The sequence below is a fragment of the Pseudophryne corroboree genome, chromosome 2 (genome assembly GCF_028390025.1).
Source record: "Pseudophryne corroboree isolate aPseCor3 chromosome 2, aPseCor3.hap2, whole genome shotgun sequence".
Taxonomy (NCBI): domain Eukaryota; kingdom Metazoa; phylum Chordata; class Amphibia; order Anura; family Myobatrachidae; genus Pseudophryne; species Pseudophryne corroboree.
The window spans coordinates 162,829,259-162,854,045 of record NC_086445.1 but is presented as its reverse complement, the minus strand read 5'-3'; the positions used below and the strand labels follow the sequence as shown (position 1 = coordinate 162,854,045).

The 24,787-nt window shown below is 46.1% G+C and overlaps 1 protein-coding gene across 2 annotated transcripts in view; it reads left to right on the top strand.

The window, feature by feature from the left end:
- WDFY2 (WD repeat and FYVE domain containing 2) overlaps positions 1-24,787 on the top strand; it is a 162,620-nt gene that overhangs the window by 80,018 nt on the left and 57,815 nt on the right. For both annotated transcript variants that reach the window (XM_063951956.1, XM_063951955.1), the window contains exon 2: positions 6,566-6,633. In XM_063951956.1, coding sequence (XP_063808026.1) covers positions 6,582-6,633 — 52 coding nt within the window. In that variant the 5' untranslated portion in view covers positions 6,566-6,581. The remainder of the gene's footprint in view (positions 1-6,565; positions 6,634-24,787) is intronic.

Sequence of the window (24,787 nt, the reverse complement as noted above, 5' to 3'; positions counted from 1 at the left end):
ACGCCCGTTACCTCAGATGGTCGACACAGACCCTGACACGGATACTGAATCCAGTGTCGACGGTGACGAGACAAACGTAATGTCCAGTAGGGCCACACGTTACATGATCACGGCAATGAAGGAGGCATTGAACATTTCTGACACTACAAGTACCACAAAAAAGGGTATTATGTGGGGTGTGAAAAAACTACCAGTGGTTTTTCCTGAGTCAGATGAATTAAATGAGGTGTGTGATAAAGCGTGGGTTTCCCCCGATAAAAAACTGCTGATTTCTAATAAATTATTGGCACTATACCCTTTCCCGCCAGAGGTTAGGGCACGTTGGGAAACACCCCCTAGGGTAGATAAGGCGCTCACACGCTTATCAAAACAAGTGGCGTTACCGTCTCCTGATACGGCCGCTCTCAAGGAACCAGCTGATAGAAGGCTGGAAAATATCTTAAAAGGTATATACACACATACCGGTGTTATACTGCGACCAGCGATCGCCTCAGCCTGGATGTGCAGCGCTGGAGTGGCTTGGTCGGATTCCCTGACTGAAAATATTGATACCCTGGATAGGGACAGTATATTATTAACTATAGAGCATTTAAAGGATGCATTACTATATATGCGAGATGCACAGAGGGATATTTGCACCCTGGCATCTAGAGTAAGTGCGATGTCCATTTCTGCCAGAAGAACGTTATGGACGCGACAGTGGTCAGGTGATGCGGATTCCAAACGACATATGGAAGTATTGCCGTATAAAGGGGAGGAGTTATTTGGGGTCGGTCTATCGGACCTGGTGGCCACAGCAAACGGCTGGAAAATCCACCTTTTTACCCCAGGTCACCTCTCAGCAGAAAAAGACACCGTCTTTTCAAACCCAGTCCTTTCGTCCCTATAAGGGCAAGAGGGAAAAAGGCCGCTCGTTCCTGCCCCGGGGCAGAGGAAGGGGAAAAAGACTGCACCATGCAGCCTCTTCCCAGGAGCAGAAGCCCTCCCCCGCTTCTGCCAAGTCCTCAGCATGACGCTGGGGCTCTGCAAGCAGACTCTGGCACGGTGGGGGGCCGTCTCAAGAATTTCAGCGCGCAGTGGGCTCACTCGCAAGTGGACCCCTGGATCCTGCAGGTAGTATCACAGGGGTACAAATTGGAATTCGAGACGTCTCCCCCTCGCCGGTTCCTGAAGTCTGCTCTACCAACGTCTCCCTCCGACAGAGAGGCAGTATTGGAAGCTATTCACAAGCTGTATTCCCAGATAATCAAGGTACCCCTCCTACAACAGGGAAAGGGGTATTATTCCACGCTGTTTGTGGTACCGAAGCCGGACGGCTCGGTGAGACCGATTTTAAATCTAAAATCTTTGAACACTTACATAAAAAGGTTCAAATTCAAGATGGAGTCACTCAGAGCAGTGATAGCGAACCTGGAAGAAGGGGACTATATGGTATCTCTAGACATCAAGGATGCTTATCTCCATGTCCCAATCTACCCTTCTCACCAAGGGTACCTCATGTTTGTGATACAAAACTGTCATTATCAGTTTCAGACGCTGCCGTTTGGATTGTCCACGGCACCACGGGTCTTTACCAAGGTAATGGCCGAAATGATGATTCTTCTTCGAAGAAAAGGCGTATTAATTATCCCTTACTTGGACGATCTCCTGATAAGGGCAAGGTCCAGGGAACAGTTAGAGGTCGGAGTAGCACTATCTCAGGTAGTGCTACGTCAGCACGGGTGGATTCTAAATATCCCAAAATCACAGCTGATTCCGACAACACGTCTACTGTTCCTAGGGATGATTCTGGACACAGTCCAGAAAAAGGTGTTTCTCCCGGAGGAGAAGGCCAGGGAGTTATCCGAGCTAGTCAGGAACCTCCTAAAACCAGGACAAGTGTCAGTGCATCAGTGCACGAGAGTCCTGGGAAAAATGGTGGCTTCTTACGAAGCGATTCCATTCGGAAGATTCCATGCAAGAACTTTTCAGTGGGATCTGCTGGACAAATGGTCCGGATCGCATCTTCAGATGCATCAGCGGATAACCCTATCTCCAAGGACAAGGGTATCTCTCCTGTGGTGGTTACAGAAGGCTCATCTTTTAGAGGGCCGCAGATTCGGCATTCAGGATTGGATGCTGGTAACCACGGATGCCAGCCTGAGAGGCTGGGGAGCAGTCACACAGGGAAGAAATTTCCAGGGCTTGTGGTCAAGCATGGAAACGTCTCTTCACATAAATATCCTAGAGCTAAGGGCCATTTACAATGCCCTAAGTCAAGCAAGGCCTCTGCTTCAGGGTCAACCGGTATTGATCCAGTCGGACAACATCACGGCTGTCGCCCACGTAAACAGACAGGGCGGCACAAGAAGCAGGAGGGCAATGGCAGAAGCTGCAAGGATTCTCCGCTGGGCGGAAAATCATGTGATAGCACTGTCAGCAGTGTTCATTCCGGGAGTGGACAACTGGGAAGCAGACTTCCTCAGCAGACACGACCTCCACCCGGGGGAGTGGGGACTTCATCCAGAAGTCTTCCAAGTGATTGTAAACCGTTGGGAAAAACCAAAGGTGGACATGATGGCGTCCCGTCTCAACAAGAAACTGGACAGATATTGCGCCAGGTCAAGGGACCCTCAGGCAATAGCGGTGGACGCTCTGGTAACTCCGTGGGTGTTCCAGTCGGTATATGTGTTCCCTCCTCTTCCTCTCATACCAAAAGTACTGAGAATCATAAGAAGGAGAGGAGTAAGAACTATACTCGTGGCTCCGGATTGGCCAAGAAGAACTTGGTACCCGGAGCTGCAAGAGATGCTCACGGAGGACCCGTGGCCTCTACCTCTAAGGAAGGACCTGCTCCAGCAGGGACCTTGTCTGTTCCAAGACTTACCGCGGCTGCGTTTGACGGCATGGCGGTTGAACGCCGGATCCTGAAGGAAAAAGGCATTCCAGATGAGTCATCCCTACCCTGATCAAGGCCAGGAAGGATGTAACTGCAAAACATTATCATCGCATTTGGCGAAAATATGTTGCGTGGTGTGAGGCCAAGAAGGCCCCTACGGAGGAATTTCAACTGGGTCGTTTCCTACATTTCCTGCAAGCAGGATTGTCTATGGGTCTAAAATTAGGATCCATTAAGGTTCAAATTTCGGCCCTGTCGATCTTCTTCCAGAAAGAACTGGCTTCAGTGCCTGAAGTTCAGACGTTTGTCAAAGGGGTACTGCATATACAGCCTCCTTTTGTGCCTCCAGTGGCACCTTGGGATCTCAATGTAGTTTTAGGGTTCCTAAAATCACATTGGTTTGAAACACTTGCCACAGTGGATTTGAAATATCTCACATGGAAAGTGGTAATGCTGTTGGCCCTGGCTTCAGCCAGGCGCGTATCAGAATTGGCGGCTTTATCCTATAAAAGCCCTTACCTGATATTTCATTCGGATAGGGCGGAATTGAGGACTCGTCCTCAATTTCTCCCTAAGGTGGTTTCAGCGTTTCACATGAATCAACCTATTGTGGTACCTGTGGCTACTAGGGACTTGGAGGACTCCAAGTTGCTGGACGTAGTCAGGGCCCTGAAAATATGTTTCCAGGACGGCAGGAGTCAGAAAATCTGACTCGCTGTTTATACTGTATGCACCCAACAAGCTGGGTGCTCCTGCTTCTAAGCAGACGATTGCTCGTTGGATTTGTAGTACAATTCAACTTGCACATTCTGTGGCAGGCCTGCCACAGCCAAAATCTGTGAAAGCCCATTCCACAAGGAAGGTGGGCTCATCTTGGGCGGCTGCCCGAGGGGTCTCGGCTTTACAACTTTGCCGAGCAGCTTCTTGGTCAGGGGCAAACACGTTTGCTAAATTCTACAAATTTGATACCCTGGCTGAGGAGGACCTGGAGTTCTCTCATTCGGTGCTGCAGAGTCATCCGCACTCTCCCGCCCGTTTGGGAGCTTTGGTATAATCCCCATGGTCCTTACGGAGTTCCCAGCATCCACTAGGACGTCAGAGAAAATAAGAATTTACTTACCGATAATTCTATTTCTCATAGTCCGTAGTGGATGCTGGGCGCCCATCCCAAGTGCGGATTGTCTGCAATACTTGTATATAGTTATTGTTACAAACAAATCGGGTTGTTTATTGTTGGAAGCCATCTTTTCAGAGGCTCCTACGGTTATCATACTGTTAACTGGGTTCAGATCACGAGTTGTACGGTGTGATTGGTGTGGCTGGTATGAGTCTTACCCGGGATTCAAGATCCTTCCTTATTATGTACGCTCGTCCGGGCACAGTATCATAACTGAGGCTTGGAGGAGGGTCATAGGGGGAGGAGCCAGTGCACACCAGCTAGTCTAAAGCTTTTACTTTTTGTGCCCAGTCTCCTGCGGAGCCGCTATTCCCCATGGTCCTTACGGAGTTCCCAGCATCCACTACGGACTATGAGAAATAGAATTATCGGTAAGTAAATTCTTATTTTTTAATAACTTTGAGAATTAAACAGAGTTTGTGTACATTGAGTCATCAAAAAACAAAGGTTTCACTATCTCAGTCTCACTCAAAAAAGCCCGTATTTCGGAATATTCCGTATTTCGGAATATTTGGATATGGGATACTCAACCTGTAATATATTCATACTAGGGTAAATCTCAGCGGTATATCCCTGTGAAGTTTTTGACTGCACAATTCTGTTTGATGTATACAGTGGTAAGAATACAAATTTTTGATAGCAATATTAAGGTTTCTATCTAAGGGGTCAATTCAGTTAGCCATTGCCCATTGTTTTTATGAGGCTAAGGGGTGATACATTCATAGACTAAGGGGTGTATTTACTAATCCTTGGAGAGTGATAAAGTGGAGAAAGATAAAGTACCAACCCAACCAGCAACTGTCTTTTTTTTTATACTTTGCCTATAACACGGCAGTTAGCAGCTAATTGGCTGGTACTTTAACTCTATATAGACCTTTAAAAGAGTAAGGGGAAGATGTTACTAAGCCTTAGAGAGTGATAATGGGGGGAGAGATAAAATATCAACCAATCAGCTCCTAACTGTCATTTTGCAAACACAGCCTGTAATATGACAGTTCGGAGCTGTATGGTTGATACTTTATCTCTCCCCACTTTATCACTTAGGCTTAGTACATCTCCCCTTAAGGGTTGTAGTATACGACGGTCACAAATACTGTGTGTAATATATGTAAATCACTGATGCTGTCTGTTGTACACTGCGATCACTGATACTGCCTGTAGTACATTGCGGCCCCTAGTGCTGTCTGTAGTATATGATGGTCATTAGTGCTGTCTGTAGTACCTTGCAGTCACTGATGCAGTCTCTAGTATATGGTGTTCATATATGTAAAGGGTAACTTTGCCAGAAAGGCTAGCTTCACCCCGGTAGAGGAGGAGGATGATGAAGGGCCACCTCCCCTCACTTCCTCTCTCAGGAAATCCTGCTCTTGCCACCAGGGGAGGAGAGAAGCACCCAACTCATGTGCTGCAGTTCAGGCGTGGGCCAAGGTAAGTAAAGACCCTTTAGAATCTCAGCCCACCCCATTCACACTTCTGCTGTGCCATCCAACCCATTCCTACATACACAGCACTCCACACAGGTTGTCAGTATTAGTCATGTGCAATGCAAAATAGTCACCCTGATTTGATTGAACACTAGTTTCCACTGTACGTGAATAATACTGATACCCTATGTGCCGTGAGGCCACCCCCTCTTCTCACTTTGATGCCCTGTGTGCCGAGAGCCCACACCGATTTTCTGGGAGCACGCACCTTCAATTCGATTGAAGGCGCGTGCAAATTTACCTAGCACCACTTACCTCCCCTCTTCCACTTTCATGGTACCCTCCCTGTCATATTTTGTCTGGATCTGCCCCTGGATTGAAGCACGTGTCTTTTCCATTACATCAATGTCTCACTTTTCTCATTAGTTTTAACAAATTTTGATTCTTGGTTTTATGTTTGTGGGTCAACAAAAGGGATTGTAGGTTTTGTAGGCTTTTAAAGAATACCATTACATTTTTTCATTATTTATATATTTATGTTAAGGGGGTATCCAATTAGCCGCGTTAATTTACTGCTGCTAATTAGTTTGCTGGGGGGGGGGCAATCCAATTAACCTTGATGCCGGCACTTATTGGGGTTATGCGCATAATCCGGGTTAAGTACCCCCTAGAGCCACTATAAGTGCCGTGATAATACATAGGTTCTCATTTTTCGCTGAATGTTATTGGATAGGGGGATAAAAATGGAAAAAATACCCATTTTTCGCACCCGTGCACTAAATTGCTTGTGTGAAATTCTACACATACTGCTGTTTATTATCCGTTATAATCTACTCATAAACCAATCCATTATATATTTTCTTCCATATTTGGATTTTTATTTTTGGCATTATTTATTGTTGTTCCACATGGTTTCTTTTTAATATAGCTTACTGTACAATACTGTAACTTGTAGTTTATCCTCAGACTGGAAAGTATTGAAGTGCTCTCCTGTAATCCATTTTAATATCTGAAGAAACAAAATATAATGATCATTGGACAAGGACTTATTTACTGTGTATAAAATAAACCTCTCTTTTGTTTCAGGACTGTACGTGTTTGGATGAAGAGGGACAGTGGTCAGTACTGGCCCAGTATTTATCATGCTATGCCAGGTAAGCGTGTAATATTTAAGACTGCAATGACCGATCCATAGTATTACCACATAGGTTTTGAAATGACTAGTGCACTAACAAATATAATAATCCATACTCTGTGAGTTTGTGTATGACATGATCTGACAGTGACTTTGTAATTTCTTGACTCGCATATATATAACAGTTTGAGTATCTCTTATCTTAAATTATTGGAACTAGAAGAGTTCTGGATTTCGTCTTTTGGAATAATTGCATACACATAATAAGATCTGTTGGGGAAAGGACTGAAATCTAAACATGAAAAGCATTTGTTTTCTATACCCCTTATACACATAGGGACGATTTCAGTTGGCCATGAAATCTCAGTAATTTACCATGATTGCTGTTTTCGTGGCTTTTTTTGTGCAAAATGGGCTTTTTGCAGGTGGGTGATTCTCCAGTAAGTGAACATAAAGTTCTGTGCATCATATGCATTTAATTTTTTTTCCTTTTTAAACTGGGAACTGAGAAATTGTTGTTATATTATTATTATTATCCTTTATTTATATGGCGCCACAAGGGTTCCGCAGCGCCCAATTACAGAGTAGTAATATGAAAACGTACTTGCTTAGTAGTGATACCTTACCCTATAACGTAAGACCCACTAAAATCTTGATATTGAGAAGTAGGTCGTTTAAATTTGTGTCTCTGCCCCGTGCATCACGGAGAATCGCCTGGGTATGCACGCTTCCGCAATTCGCCCATTCAATTGCAAATTCACGAACACAGCATTACAGCGAAAATTGTTGCTGAAGATTAATAGTTAAAAATGGATAAATCTTTCAGTACCCCCCCCCCCCCCCCCCCCCCAAAAAAAAAAAGTTAAACTAACATTGGATAACAGTATAAAAGATTATGGTTCTAATAAAAGTATTTCTGGTACTTAAATTGGGTTAAATGCATATTATATTTTTTATTTTTTTTATTATAGAAAGCTATTTGTTTCTCTGGAAAATATGTGATCAAATTAAATTCGAGGGAACATAAAAATGGGTATCTCCTATATATTAGCCCAGATCTGTGACTTTGTGCCTCATTTGCTAACGCTGGGCGGAGTCACAATGCTGGGCGGAGTTAGTCAAATGAGTCACAGATCTGGGCAAATCTATAGGAGACTAGGATCAGAAGCAGATGGTATGGGCATGGCACAGGCAGGGGTGCATACCTCCCAACTTTCTTCAGGCAGACAGGGGTGCATACCTCACAACTTTCTTCAGGCAGTAGGAGGGACACAGGCGCGCAGCAAAAAAAGGGCGTGGCTTTGCGGAGGACCCGTGGTCGCGAGCCACGCCCCGTTTTCGTCAGTGAGCGCTCGGTGAGCCGCTGGCATGCCCCCTCTTCTCCTGTCTCCACTGAATAGACGCATGCGCACAGCGTCTATTCACCGCTGCTCTGCTAAGCAGAACAGCGAGTACAGGAACCTCCCAACTGCCCCCCCCCACCACCACCACGGGACACTGCGGCCCGCGGGTGGGACTGACCCCAAAAAATGGGAATGTCACGCGAAATTCGGGTGGGGAGTTATGGGGGTATGCCGTACAGACAGACGGGCACCGGCTCAATGTGTGTTTGACCCCCCACATCAGCATACTCAGCAGGGGCTCTCTGGCGCGGAGGAGCGTCACTTTCTGGCACACTCTGCGCTTCTTAGCTGCAGTTTTGTGGGGCACCTGCTGCTGTGCAGGTTCCGTACTGCCTCTGTTATCTCCAGCCCCGGCAACCCCACCGCTAGCTGCAGCGCTGCCACCCGCAGTGAGGTGTGCCCAGCTCCTTCTCACACTTTAGCCGGCGGGCAGCGCTGCAGAAGTCCGTGCTGCTTGCAGGCTCCTACCCCCTTCCCCCTCCAGCCGCAGCGTCTCCTGGGGGCTAACCAGTCGCTCCCAGTCTCCCCTTACCACAGTGCCCAGCAGCCGTCACCCCTGTCCTGGCCTTGTCACCCCTATCCTGTCCCTGTCATTTCTGTCCTGGCTCCGTCGCTCTTGTCCTTGCCCCGTCACCCCTGTCCTTGCCCCGTCACCCTCCAACTACCTGGTACAGTACCCGCAGCGCCTCAAGTCCCCTCCCCAATGCACCACACCTCCGCACCTTCCCCTACACCACATGCGGCACTCCACCCCTCCCCCACGCGCTGTGCCTCCAGACCCCCTACACCACCCGCGGCACCCACTCCCCCGCCATCCACCACCCACAGCACCTCCAGACCCCCTCCACCATCCACCCCCCATATATGTCTCCCCCCACACCTACCCCTCTCCCCCCTCCACCTGCAGCATCTGCAGACACCCTCCTCCATCCGCGGTCCGCCCCCCCCTCACACACCCCTCCCCCAGCCACGGCACCCCTGCACCCGGCCCTCCACCACCTGCAGCTCCTCCGGACCCCCTTCCCCATCCACCTCACCTGCCCCTCCCCCACCCGCAGCACCTCTGGACCCCCTACCTCACCATCCCCGCCCCTTCCCATCCCACAGCACCTCCGGAACCCTTCACCCATCCGCAACATCCACACACCTGCCCCTCCCCCACCCATGGCACCCCTGCCCCTCACCCACCTGCAGTGCCTCTGGACCCCTCCCCCATCTGCAGCCCCCACTCCTCTGCCCCTCCCCCACCCGCAGCACCTCCCGACCCTTCCCTATCTGCCCCCCCTCCACCCGCAGCATCTACAGACACCCTCCCCCATCCGCAGTCCCCCCCGCACCCGCTACATTCTGTACATCGTGCCCTGCAGGCGCTGTTCACGCCGTCTCAAGGGGCTGCGCCTCCTTCACCATCGCACGCCCTTTCAATGTGCAATATTTAACCACTAACAAAGGAATGCAGGTAATGCTCCATATAATAAAAATATTGAACCCCAGAAAGGTGTGCAAGGGTTAAGGGGGCGTAGCCCCTTGCAACGGTGTGAAGAGCGCCCGTAGGGCGCAATGAAGCACCTAGTAAGTATATATTTGGGTCATTTTAGGGGACGTAAAAAAAAAAGTGAATACAGACCGATTACTCCCACCTGCAAGTCTAAAAACACTCCTCCCACTCATAAAGCACCCCAATATACCTATCCCATACCTTGTATTCCAATTTCCATAATTTTGTTCTATTTTTTTTTTTTTTCCACCTCAAAAATGACATGTCATTTTTAATATTGACCAATTAAAAATGCCTAAGTGCCTAATTAGTCAGGGAGGTGTCCCAGGTGTTCGTGTCCCAGGTGTTCTGAACCAAATCCCAACATTTTTCATTTAAAATGGGGGGGGGGGGGGGGGGGGGGGGTTCCAACTTTTCATCTGCTCAGAGTTGGTGAATTGAAATTTGCAGTAAAATTACCACAAATCCATTTTTGCCTACAATTGAATAGGTGCTTTTCGCGATTTGCGGTGAAATCTAATTTTTTATCCTGAAAACGACTTTTTGCAGCTAATTGAATTCGGTTTAGGCTGGAGGTGATTTTATACAATAGTTTTAATAATTTGGTGTATGAAATATAGTTTGCATACATTGTGCCATCAGAAAGCACAGGTATCACCATCTCAGTTGCACTCAAACAAATTGGGGTTCTCCGAGAAAGGATTCTCAACTTCAAGTCAAAATAAACATGTTGCTTCATGACCTAAACCGTATGTATGGTCCTATGCAATGCATTGTTCATCATTATTGACGGCTATCCCTAAAGTTAAGGGTTTGTAGTTTTGTACATGTGTTGAGTGTGTATTTCATTAGCTGCGTAGTACTACTGTTAATCTGTGCAGTTGTGCCAATTCTTCCGTATATATTGCTAAAATACTAAAGTGATGTAAATATACGTTGTATAAATGGTAACTTCTCATGACATCAATTCAGTAGTGTTCATTAGGAATATTTGTGTATTTTAAGTAATATAACATAAATGACACTCTAAATTAGAAATCCCATGAGATTTCTATGAGCTGTACAAATGCACTAAACTCCGTTCTGTTCCATTATCGTAGGACTCTTTGGCGAATAGTATTTTTATAGTTTACAGTAGTGTGGTGGTTATCTTGTATATACATAACCATAGTTGCACTCATAGGGCCGGATGTAATGACTTGCGAGACGGCCGAAGCTCCGACACTCCGGCCGAACCTGTACATTTTTTTTTTTAAAGCCGCAAACGTTTACAAGGCAAAACTAACCAGGTTTTGCCTTGTAAACGTTTGCTGCTTTAAAAAAACCTACGAGTTCGGCCGAAGTCTCGGAGCTCCGGCCGTCTCGCAAGCCATTACATCCGGCCCATAGTGTTGTAGAGGAAAGTATTCCAGTCCAGAAATTATTTATAAATACCGGGATTTTGGAATTACTGGCCACAATCCCAGGATTAATTTTGGGATTGGGATTAAGAAAAAACAAAAAAAACACAATTATGAAACAGCTCAAATCTGTACACTGGAAATTCAAAGCTAGTTACTGGACTGATGATCTAATGCAGACTTTAATATTCTAAAAAATTTTAGAGAGTCCAGGGTGTCATCGCTAATTTATCTTCGGATTTTTCCCCCTATATAGCCGGCTGCAGAGAAAGCATATTCAGGCTCTACGCTGCGTACGGTTAAGTCAATGTCCATATCTTTAGCTGCGATATCACCTGCTAATTCAGCTGTGCGTGTCGGGCTCATCACCATTGTTAGAGTAATTCCATATATCCATTTTAGAGATACAAAGAATGAATGATAATATTGGCTTCTGTAACCTGAAGCCTAATTAACATCCCTACACTGTAGCCTTGGCTGAATAGACAATCCCAGCACATGGCCAGCTCAGCCCACTGATACAGCTAGCCCACATGCTGTGAAAGACACACCCACAGGTAATATACCTGAGCACTTGAAATCAGAGCCCACTCTCTCCCAAAACCACTGAGGCAGATGTACAGTAGCTACACACAGCTACAAAGCTCTCAGAAGCATGGCTTGCTCATCACCAGGACTGATCTCCTTACTAAGGCTAAGTATCATACACAATATCTCATAGATAAATAGCATAGAATAGTTAAATATGTGTTTGTGGTAAAGTAGTTGTGAAATGATTGGCATAGAATAGCTAAATATGTAAATACATTTGACTTTAAGGTTAATAGTACTTGTGCAATTATGTGATTGTTATGTGTTGGTGATAATACTCTATGATATCTGTAATGAATTGGAACAGTAGACAATCTGTAGCATAGCATTCCTGGTATACATTCCTGGTATGGTGATTTATAACAGATTGTAGTGGTTTTGTATGGTGCATCTTGCTGAAGTATAGAAGTCAACACATACTTCCTTTTGTTACTGTAGTCATGTGCTTGTAGCAATGGCATGCTGATACTTGTGGTTACCTGGTGATCTGGTCTTGTGATGGCTCATATGGACAGCATGAGATATGTGGTGCTGGTCCTGGAAGGCTGGAATTAGTTGGTTTTAGGCCTGAAAAGTTAGCATAATGTGGTACAGACTGGGATTGGCATATAATTACAGGCTACATTATATAACATAGCCAGCATACCATATGCTCTGGTTATTGAGATACTGTGTTGGCTTGGAATTGTGAAATGTGATTAGTTGGCTTGGAATTGTGAAAGGTGATTAGTTGGCTTGGAATTGTGAAAGGTGATTAGATGGCTTGGAATTGTAATATAAGTTGGAATATAGTGGAGTCTTATGGCTTCTGCTATGTGATTATGGTGTAGCAAAGAATGCCATGTGTTTGGACTTGCAAATCTAAAATGGCTGCTGGCATTCCCTTTTGAACCATATGTTACAGACTTTGGAATCATGGGAGTTTTCCCAAAATGGAGTCTAGCTTCTGTCCCATGCGGTCTGTGGACAATGCAGCCACATGCTGCCCCTCCCCCACACACACACAAACACACACATACATATACTAAAACCAATCCCCTAAGGTATTTATTTAAGATATATATTGTCCAATATATATCAATAAATCTAGGATTTAGCCGAGTGCTTTGAGTAAATATCTCCCCAGTAATAAATACACACGTACAGTACATACATCTCTCACACTTCTTTCATCCTATTTGTTCCATATATAGTTTAAATCTGTGAAACTATTATATGGTGACTTGCATTGTATTTGACCAATACTGTTTAATGATAAAAGTGAATTCTATGAGTAGCAATTGTTTGTTGAAATACATTCTTATGATTTACATCCTATATGACTGCCGTGCATTCTTATATGAACAGAATATTCCTAATGATTTAAAGATATATATGTCTAGATGCAACCTCTGCGGGTTTGCTTATAAAAGGAAAATTATACATTTGCTTCAAAGATATGAAATATAGTACAGGTTGAGTATCCCATATCCAAATATTCCGAAATACGGAATATTCCGAAATACGGACTTTTTTGAGTGAGAGTGAGATAGTGAAACCTTTGTTTTTTGATGGCTCAATGTACACAAACTTTGTTTAATACACAAAGTTATTAAAAATATTGTATTAAATGACTTTCAGGCTGTGTGTATAAGGTGTATATGAAACATAAATGAATTGTGTGAATGTAGACACACTTTGTTTAATGCACAAAGTTATAAAAAATATTGGCTAAAATTACCTTCAGGCTGTTTGTATAAGGTGTATATGAAACATAAATGCATTCTGTGCTTAGATTTAGGTCCCATCACCATGATATCTCATTATGGTATGCAATTATTCCAAAATACGGAAAAATCCGATATCCAAAATACCTCTGGTCCCAAGCATTTTGGATAAGGGAGACTCAACCTGTAATATAATACAAGCAATAGAATCAGACAGAGAAAAGGAGGGGAATAGAAAAGGAAAAAAGTATACCCCTTAACACGACCCCTTATCACCATCATCACCTGAATTAGGCAGAGTGATGACCATCATCATCATCATCATCATCATCATCATCATCATCATCATTTACATTATCTATTCAAGGGGAAGATGGATCAGCCAAATATGGTGACATTCTGACTGTTGGATCGAGCTACAAACTGCTCTGAATAGGGAAAGTTTAATTATGGCCACAGTGTTCTAGAGCTTTTATTCTCCTTAGTGTGATCTATAACTCTGAAGATCCAACTTCACACTAGGTGGTTATCAGCAGACCCTAAAGATCTGTGGAGCAAACACAGCATGGCATAGGGAACATGAACCCACAGCTGAAAATAACACTGAGGACCTGGTATATACTGCACAACTACTTGCAACTTTAACCTGCGTGTTTAAAAATGGATAGTTTAAATACAATTCTTATTAAAAGTAGACTCTCACCATTAGATCGGATCAGAACAAAGTTGATATATTGAACAAAGTTGCAGCACTCGGCTTGAATAAACACACTGGAGACACTTCAGCAACGTTTCAGTGTATTCACACGATCATCAGGCTAAATAAACTACAAACAACACATACCTTATATATCGTAAATCGACACGTGCAGGGGCCATACTGGAACCGAGACCACACACCGGGCCGGAATCTGAAGCCAGTGACGTCACTCCCAGCAGCCAAGTCGCCGGAACAGTGACGTAGTGCTCACCATCACCATGGCAACAGCATAATGCTACGAAAAACATAAACGGAGACTGCATAGGTAAAGCAAAGAGACAAAAATCTTATAAACAAGAATATAAGATAAATAAATAAAGCATAATAAAAAATGCATAATTAAAAATATGACAGTACTAGGCTTTCATTAAGACCATGGGGCGATAATACTCCTAATCTGTGAATCCACCTAGCTTCACATTTTAAAAGCTGTAAATTTCTATCACCACCACCACGATGAGAAACTGGTATGTGGTCTATCATGCGGTACCGAATGCTGGAGAGGCTATGTTTTGCCTCCACAAAATGTCTGGCCACCGGCTGATCACTGCCACCCGTCTGTAAAGCAGCACGAATGGTTGATCTGTGGCCGGACATTTTCTCTTTAAACTTGCATTGAGTTTTGCCCACATATGACAAGACGCAAGGGCACACGCCTGTACTGCGACCGGGTCTCCTCACGGTAGCTATTTAGTGAATACAGACGCAGCGGCCTATGCTGCGACCGAGACCCCTCGTGGTAGCGTCTGAGACGGAAGTGAGGCAACAGTTCATGGCAGGAGACCGACGGAAACTGGTCATGAACTGGGGGGAGGGGCGACCAGGAGAGCGTCTGACTCCCCACCGCTGACATCAACCCTAGGGATCGCAGCCTCATACTATTCCTGGTGCCTTATGATCCCTATGGCCTAGCGCTGGAGCACCCGTGGTGGCGGCGCGCCAGCTACTGTTTGGTAGTCTCCTCCCAATACAGTGCAGCTGTGTCCGTATTCCCCTTCTAAGCGGAACCTATGCCTTACCTTCTCCCCGTGCTCTGGCCACAGCCTGGTAACATCTGCTGGACCTGCTAGTATATCCGACATAGACGCCCGTCGAGACAGCACTGTACCGTGGGTAAGCGTTGTTTCGACCCGGCGGAGAGTTGTTGAAGCGACTCCAATATGCGTATAAGACGCTGTTAGGAAAGATCACTCAAAAACATAGTAAGACTATAAAAAATAAAATAAGAAAGCTTAGGGCTGCCAAAAACAGCAGCCCACTGACCATGGTCCGGCTCCTGCAGCACCAAACAAAAAAATTATTTGCCTGAGCCAGTGGGCGGGGATATATGGATGGGCCCGTTGCATCCTGGGAGGACTGAAAGCTTGTAATCATTTGGTGCCAATCCGCTATCGCTCCATCATATCCCATTGTTATCATGTGGACCCAGCCGGAGATAGATATATAGATAGATATATGTACGATCCCCCCTACTTTAGAGCCCAGAAATCGTGCACTGCCATGCTGTTTTGAGTTGGTTGCCATGGTAATCCTTTTTTGTAAATTTGGTGCCGCTAAATAAAATGTTCATCTGATTTATTACAGTATTATTGTGTTTTACTGATCCCTGTTTCCCTGACATTTATTAATCTTAATACCTGTAAAACTCCTAAATTATGTAAAGAAAATAGTTGATAAATGTGAAGTTTGCAGTATTCTGTGCAAGCCCCAGGCCAGAAAATGCATTGCATACCATACTGTTGTATGGGAGCCACAGGTTAATAACTGCTGCATTAAGAGAATAAGCTGGTTTATATGTTACAGGCCTCTTACTGCTGCCAGATCTCTTGTGCCCAAGTTCCTATTGTTCAGACCACTCCGTGTCTGTGTATTTATCTGGAGTCGTATTGAGTCTCTATTGTAGTTTACAAAGAGCGGATTTTTAGAGCATTGTAAATGGGTGATTCAGGAATATTTAAAATGTCAGAACCTGCTGTTACCAATGTTCTGTTATGTCATCAAGTGGAACATCCATTATCCCTGCCCATTATGGTAGAGCGCATGGCGTTCTATAATTACATAAGCAGGGTTATACAATGAAACAGGCTGTACTGAAACATTTATAATGGAAAGTCTTAGTGGCTTATTCAGCAACGGGTAAAACCTCCCTACACTTGTTTTCACCCCATTTATCTTGGGATCACTGGCGTCAGAAGAGACCAAAATGTAATCCTTTGCATACTATCTACATTTAGATTTTAAAAGTAACTGTATCCTTAAACATTGTTTGCTTATTTGTGCAGATAGTGGGTAATTGTATTTACTACACACCAATTCATATTACCTGTGAGCAAATTCAGGCGGTTCTGCATGGCACCTCTTTGTGTGCTTAGTGTTCTAGTTTTTTCCTTTATACCCCTCTCGGACCGCTGATGCTGGGTCGCACTGGTGGTTAGTACACGGGTACGTCCTAGGTGCGACCCGGATTATTGCCAGGTTTATGATATCACCATGTCACATGCAGAGGTGGTGCTTGTAGATGACATCTCCAAGCCCAGCCTCTATTCCGTGAACAAGTGCCAGGTCGCATTGTACCAACTTACACGTACACACTGCACCATGACATGAGTTGAAGCCGTGTTCAACCCTGGTCGCAGCCAGAGCTTATCTCATGTTGCCCCCAGTAATGACCTACCCTGCTCCCAATGTCTCATATGCCTTAGCACTAGGTCACTTCCCTAAGCTATTGTATCCAGGGTTTTAGTAGGATTTACTGGCGACCGGGATGCTGGTCGTCAATATACCGACAACGGCATCCCAGCTGCCAGTATGCCAGCAGCGTGGCGAGCACAATTTTTGCGGGTGGGCTCAGTGGCTTGCTGCGTTTGCCACAGGTTCTGTTCCCACTCTATGGGTGTCGTGGACACCCACGAGTGGGAATAGTCCTGTTGCGCCGACATTGCCAGCTGTCAAGATTCCGACGTCTGTATCCTGAATGCCAGGATCCCGACAGCTGGCAAATTATGGGAAGGAGTCTGTGACCTCTGGTGGCTTCTGCACCCTCCTGCAAAGTATTATTATTTCTTTATTATGTAGTGCCAGAATACACCGTATTTAGCATTACAGTGCTGAACAAAACCGTAATAAAATAAGACTGGGGAATAACAGACAGTGAAAATTATAAGTAGGACTGCAACCGTAATTGAATTACATCTAAATATAGGGATATCGGTATTTTATTTTTTTATATTGTGTATAGTTGTTGTTTGCTTTCATGCATTTGTTGGAGGTAGGATGTTTTACATACATATATGAAGTCCCCTAACTATTATTTTTGCTCTTACCTGCCAAATTCATGGACTCTCCAACCAGTGTTCTCTGCAAATGCAGGGCTTCATTCTCCTGGCGTTACTCCTGAAGTGGTCAAGTATTTATGTCTCATAGGATGGGTTTTAAAGGTTGCTGTATTTAGATTTAAATAAAGGGCAACATCTACTACAGTGCTAGACTCATTGACCCTCCCACAAGAAAAGAGCCCTCGACTTGGTGTATTTGCTTGTTCCATTTACGAATAAGGCTCGTATATGACTGAACAAGTGAGGACATAATGTATCTGTGTAGAGGTGATTGTGACCAGCCTCATAAAGTGTTTGAGTAATCCCAACACACATGCATTGACTTGCTCAACCGGTTCTATTGTTCTTTATAAAGGAACAATAAAAGGACATTGTTGCTGCAAGAAGTGTCTGCTGAATCTAACTGATATTAATCTTCCTCGTACAGAGCGCTTCTCACACCAAGTCATTATTCTGCAGCTTCCAAGGCGGCTTTACTGTCTCGTAACTGTATCTAGATTATATATCCTATGGCTCCTTCCATTTAGGAAAAAAGGCTACATGCGTCAGAACATTGGAGTACACTGCAATCGCAGCTCTGCAAAAAACAAAAACTCTAAGACTTACAGTACATGGCCTTATTCTGTTTTTTACAGTAAATTACTGTAAGAACATTGTGTGTTTTTTAAACTGCTGTAACCCCCTGAGCCTCTATACATATTTTGGTGTGGCCTTAAACCGTGTACCTTTTCACATCGTAGAGTGGAGGTGAGCAATATTTTTGAGAGTCCCCTATTGATTCAGTAAAACATGTCTGCTTCACGTATGCTGGCCATACACCTTAGGATAAATCTCACAATCGGACAGAGACCAATTATCTGACATTGCCAAACACTGTCAGTCTGCTTGATGATGAGTGTTGTCAAATCTGAGCAGCAATTACCTGTATCACATCTATTGGGCACGCTGCAATATTTCTTGTGCCTGACAGAGCGATAGTTGCCGCTCGGATGCAGCCATACACTGTACAGTAATTGGCTGATCGGACTGATCATTGCAGAGTGTATGACCGAAACTGAGCACCAATTATTGGTCTGTCAAACATGAAATATCTCCCAGCATGCCCGAAAGATGCAATATAATTTGTGATTGAATAACTTCTCATCAGACACAGAGACCAATTATCTGATGGTGTACGGTCAGGATATTGTATGTTACCAGCATATCGGATAATTGGTCTCTGATGGTGAATTTGATCTGCGAGTGTATTGCTGGAATTATTAGGCAGAACATACAGTAGTTTTGGTGCGCTTCAGTTTCTTTTCTGGAAAATGATTTCTAATGATCCCAATATTCAGTGGTTTTTTTTTTTTTTTTCCCCTGTTAATGTAATTCAGCCTTTTACTTGAAACCTGGTATTAAGAACTTTTTTGAATAATGAAATACTCTAAGATGTACTGCAATAATGGTAGTTGAGGTCAGTGCTATTATGTGTAATTTGTATATGCAAAGAGTAAGGATTCAGCAAGGATTTTCAGCTGAATTTGCAATCCTTAGTCTCGCATGCTGGGGGCCGCCCAAATTATCCCCCTCTTCCCCCCCCTTCCCCCCTTCCCCCCCCGGACCACGCTGAAATTGCGGTCGCATCAGGTGATCGCCGGTCACCGTACCACCGGCTCTTAGCAGGCTACAAAAGTTCTCTTTGCCTTTATTTTACTTTGCAACTCACTGAGTAGTTGAATTCCTAGGTTTCTTGGGCCATGCCATGGCCCCCAGCTACAGCTTCTTTCCATTATGCATTGGAACTGCTCTGAGACATATGACTGATGGGGGAGAATTGATTTGCTGCTGACTTTCTCTATAGTACAAGGTTTTGTATTAATAATGAGTTGCAATTAAGTGTTCAGAAAAGGTAAAAAAATGCAACTAGAAGGATCCCCCCAAACCTGCTGTGTCCTCTCTAGATACTATATTGCAAGTTTCGCCAGGTCCCTCTAAAGCCTCTCATTTGCAAAAATTACATTTAACTTTTGACTATTTTGAATTCCAGTAGGAGAGGGACATAAGCAAGAAGAATAGGAAAACTGGTTATATTCAAGTGTTATCTTATACTGTTCTTTCCCTATGTCTGAGAAATTGCTGCTGTGTAAAGATAATTCTAGACAAAAGCAGATTGTTCTGCCGGCCCTCATCCCATTCTTTATTTTAATGGGTAAGCTTGAGTTGTGTTATCTTTTAACCGAACCTGTAGTGAAAAATTACCCATTGCCGCCTAATTCACTGCCATAAAGGAGGCCTTATTAGCATAGAGTTAAATCAATGTGAATGTGCCTCTGACCAGACAAAATGTGTCCCAGTTATGACTAACAGTATGCCTGAACTTTTTGTTATTGTCCCTCCTGGATAGGAGAAAACCTACATGTACTTACTGCAAGGTACAGGCCAAAGGCCAATGGTAATGCCGTGTGTGATGAGGAAAGTGCCGACTGTTTGTAGATTTACCAGTGGATTTAAATCTACTGGCTTACTCACCCTTCATAGCCTTAAGGTGCATACACACAGTACGACGGGGTGTCGCGGCTGATACGGACTATATTGTGCCCGGAGGCATGTAGTCCGTATCGGCCCTGCCTGCACCCACTATATTCTCTTGCTATGCCTATCCTGCGGGGCCGCGCATCGGCATTGCAAGCTTGTACGCACAGTGCGATATGCACTAATGTTTCCGTGCAATATGGACTATATAGTCCATATGGCATGGAAAATCTCAGTGTGTGTGCACCTTTACTTTCTGCAACCTGCAGGCTATTACATTTGTCACCAAGTCTGTTGAGCAAACATTTGTGCAAACATAGGGCCTGATTGTTGAGTAGACAAAAGACCTCTAAAAGAGAGAAACCAGTAGTGCAGAGACCCCCTTGCAATAGGGATAAGTTTTAAGTAAAGTAAAAACGTAACAGGCATATAATACAATGAGACCGGTCTTCAGTCCCATATGGCTCAAGCTCTTCCACCAGCCGTCTGAGAAGTTGGTAATGGTCAGCAACAAACAGCAAAGCTACGGATTTTCAGCTTGTCAGCTGGGGGATGGTCACAAGGTCACAAAGCAAACCACCGCTTAACGCGGTGCAGATCATTTCCGGTGCGACCGCAATTTCAGCGTGGGGAAGGGGGATGGGGTGGCAGTAAGCATGATGGGCGGCCTTGCTCTGCGATGGGTGGACCCAGCATGCGAGACTAAGGATTGCAAATTCTGATGAAAAGCAGAATTTGCAATCCTTACTGAATAGGGTACATTGTAAATATGTTCGGAAAGATGAATCTTCAAACTTCTGGTCATCTTCCCAACATATATAGTAGGAGTCCACAACTGCATTCCATAACCTAGATAATATTTTTGGAGCACAAGTGATAAATTGATTTGTTTTATCCTAGCTGTAAATTCTTATATATATTATCTCCTATATATTAGCCCAGATCTGTGACTTTGTGCCTCATTTGCTAACGCTGGGCGGAGTCACAATGCTGGGCGGAGTTAGTCAAATGAGTTACAGATCTGGGCAAATCTATAGGAGACTAGGAGCAGAAGCAGATGGTATGGGCATGGCACAGGCAGGGGTGCATACCTCCCAACTTTCTTCAGGCAGACAGGGGTGCATACCTCCCAACTTTCTTCAGGCAGACAGGGGTGCATACCTCAAAACTTTCTTCAGGCAGAAGGAGGGACACACGCGCGCCGTGAAAAAAGGGCGTGGCTTTGCGGATGACCCATGGTCGCGAGCCACGCCCCGTTTTCGTCAGTGAGCGCTCGGTGAGCCGATGGCATGCCCTCTCTTCTCCTATCTCCACTGAATAGACGCATGCGCACAGCGTCTATTCACCGCTGCTCTGCTAAGCAGAACAGCGAGTACAGGAACCTCCCAACTGCCCTCCCCCCCACCATCACCACCACGGGACACTGTGGCCCGCGGGTGGGACAGACGCAAAAAAAGGGACTGTCCCGCGAAAATCGGGTGGGGAGTTATGGGGGTATGCCGTACAGACAGACGGGCACCGGCTCAATGTTTGCTTGACCCCCCCCACATCAGCATACTCAGCAGGGGCTCTCTGGCGCGGAGGAGCGTCACTTTCTGGCACACTCTGCGCTTCTTAGCTGCAGTTTTGTGGGCCGCTGTGCAGGTTCCGTACTGCCTCTGTTATCTCCAGCCCCGGCAACCCCACCGCTAGCTGCAGCGCTGCCGCCCGCAGTGAGGTGTGCCCAGCTCCTTCTCACACTTTAGCCGGCGGGCAGCGCTGCAGAAGTCTGCGCTGCTTGCAGGCTCCTACCATCTCCTTCCTCCAGCCGCAGTGTCTCCTGGGGGCTAACCAGTCGCTCCCAGTCTCCCCTTACCACAGTGCCCAGTAGCCGTCACCCCTGTCCTGGCCCTGTCACCCCTATCCTGTCCCTGTCATTTCTGTCCTGGCTCCGTTGCCCTTGTCCTTGCCCCGTCACCCTCCAACTACCTGGTACAGTACCCGCAGCGCCTCAAGTCCCCTCCCCAATGCACCACACCTCCGCACCTTCCCCTCCACCACATGCGGAACTCCACCCCTCCCCCACACGCTGTGCCTCCAGACCCCCTACACCACCCGCGGCACCCACTCCCCCGCCATCCACCACCCACAGCACCTCCAGGCCCCCTCCACCATCCACCCCCCATATATGTCTCCCCCCACACCTACCTCCACCCGCAGCATCTGCAGACACCCTCCTCCATCCGCGGTCCGCCCCCCCCCCCCTCACACACCCCTCCTCCACTCACGGCACCCCCGCACCCGGCCCTCCACCACCTGCAGCGCCTCCGGACCCCCTTCCTCATCCACCGCACCTGCCCCTCCCCCACCCGCAGCGCCTCTGGACCCCCTACCCCACCATCCCCGCCCCTTCCCATCCCACAGCACCTCCGGAACCCTTCACCCATCCGCAACATCCACACACCTGCCCCTCCCCCACCCATGGCACCCCTGCCCCTCACCCACCTGCAGTGCCTCTGGACCCCTACCCCATCTGCAGCCCCCACTCCTCTGCCCCTCCCCCACCCGCAGCACCTCCCGACCCTTCCCTATCCGCCCCCCCTCCACCCGCAGAATCTACAGACACCCTCCCCCATCCGCAGTCCTCCCCGCACCCGCTACATTCTGTACATCGTGCCCTGCAGGCGCTGTTCACGCCGTCGCAAGGGGCTGCGCCTCCTTCACCATCGCACGCCCTTTCAATGTGCAATATTTAACCACTAACAAAGGAATGCAGGTAATGCTCCATATAATAAAAATATTGAACCCCAGAAAGGCGTGCAAGGGTTAAGGGGGCGTAGCCCCTTGCGACGGTGTGAAGAGCGCCCGTAGGGTGCAATGAAGCACCTAGTAAGTATATATTTTAAAGTTTTGGTTCTAACACCGTTTCGCACACAAGACAAGATAAGAAACCTCTTATGTGCTCACTGTTCCTTTTCCTCCAAGGTGCTTTTAACTAATTTATCTTTCAATGACTTTGATTTCCTAAATGGAGAAATAAGCGATACATTTTTTGTATACACAATGATTTTCTTTTGAAAATTAGGTATCTCACATTCTAATAAACATGCAAGACACTTACATGTAATGCTTGGAAAATTGTGTGAGAACACTTCATTGGTGAGAGGTTCCCAGACCAGAAAAATCTCCCCAACTTTCTGAAGAGTAAAGATTCCATGAAAAGATATGTCTTCATACATCTTTGCTGCAGTCACGCCAAACAGCCCCTCTTGGGAATCTTCCAGCGTCAGGCGTCTTTTTTGCCAAAGATGCATCTTTTTCGCAATGTGAATAAGATGCACAAGCAGACTTTGTGGTTTAAAATGACATGCGGCATGGCTACATTCTGTGTGCGACTGCAGCTGTATCTGCATACGGAATGCTACGTTAGTGTTTTCCATGTGCGTGCTATTCGCATACCAATGCAAATTAGACACATTTGCAGCAACAAAAGACACAGGACAAAAGACAGAGTTGACTGGGACCTGTCTGCTCACTCACACCAGGCATCTCCTGCTGCGTGCCGTATTGAGGAAAGATGTATGAGGACGCACTTGTACGTAACCAGTAGAGAATTTTGAAAACGGGGGGTCATTCCGACCCTATCGCACGCTGCGCGTCTTCGCAGCCGTGCAATTGGGTCGGAACTGCGCTTGCGCGGCAGCCGCATTGCGCAGGCGCGTCGTTGCCAGGCGACGGCCTTTGCCAGGCAGCGACGCCGCTACCGAAGAAAGCGGTCACAGCGGCGATTGCAAGAAGATTGACAGGAGGAAGGCGGATCCGGGCGGCAACTCCATTTTCGGAGAGTGGGGAGTCCAACGCAGGCGTGTCCAGGCGTTTGGAGGGCGGATGTCTGACGTCAATTCCGGGACCTGCATCGCTGGATCGATCGCACAGGGTAGGTAACTCTTATCCTGGTCTTCATTTGCAGGAAACTTTTTTTGCATAGCCGGGCTGCACAAGCGTTCGCAGCCCTGCTATGCAGAAATACACTCCCCCATAGGCAGCGTCTAGTTGATCGAATGGGCAGTAAAAAGTTGCTACGTGCAATCAACTCGGAATGACCCCCATGGACCGATTCAAAGGGTTTGCAATTAATGGTTTCCTTCACCAAGACAAACCGGACAATCTCTTCACTTACCTCTTATTGTTTTATAAAACCCTCAGAAATTGTCAAAATAAATGTCCTCTTTCTTTGCCTGCATATCAGGGGTAATTCTAAGTAATTCCAATGGGACTGCTAAACCAATCACTACAGGTTGTGAGGTGGAGAAAAGCAAAAAGAAAAAAAGCTGTAGGGAGCAAAAAGCTACAATCAGACTATAGGGGGTAATGATATTCATATCTCATTACACAAACTGAGCAAAGTTCTCATTCTGCGATAACATATTGGGGGGTCATTCTGAGTTGATCGCACGTAGCAACTTTTTGCTGCTCGTGCGATCAACTAGACGGCGCCTATGGGGGAGTGTATTTTAGCATAGCAGGGCTGTGATCGCTTGTGCAGCCCTGCTATGCTAAAAAAGTTTAGAACAAGTCTAGAACAAGACTAGTCCTGCAGTTACTTACCCTGTGCGATGGATCCAGCGATGAAGGTCCCGGAATTGATGTCAGACAGCCGCCCTCCAAACGCCTGGACACGCCTGCGTTCGGATCTCCACGCCTGGAAAACAGTGAGTATCCGCCCTGGCACGCCTCCTCGCTGTCAGTCTTCTTGCGATCGCTCTAGCGATCACTTTTCTTCTTTCTTTTGGTTGTTGCCCGGCGACTGCTGCGCATTTCCGACCCGTTCGCACCGCAGCGATGAACCGCAACGTGCGAACGGGTCGGAATGACCCCCATTGTCTGAGTATCTGTGTAAAGCTGGCCATACACTGCATGATAATCCTACACACCAGTCAACCAAACTGGTTTGAATGATGGTTGTGTAGTGTTATAGGCCCTACAC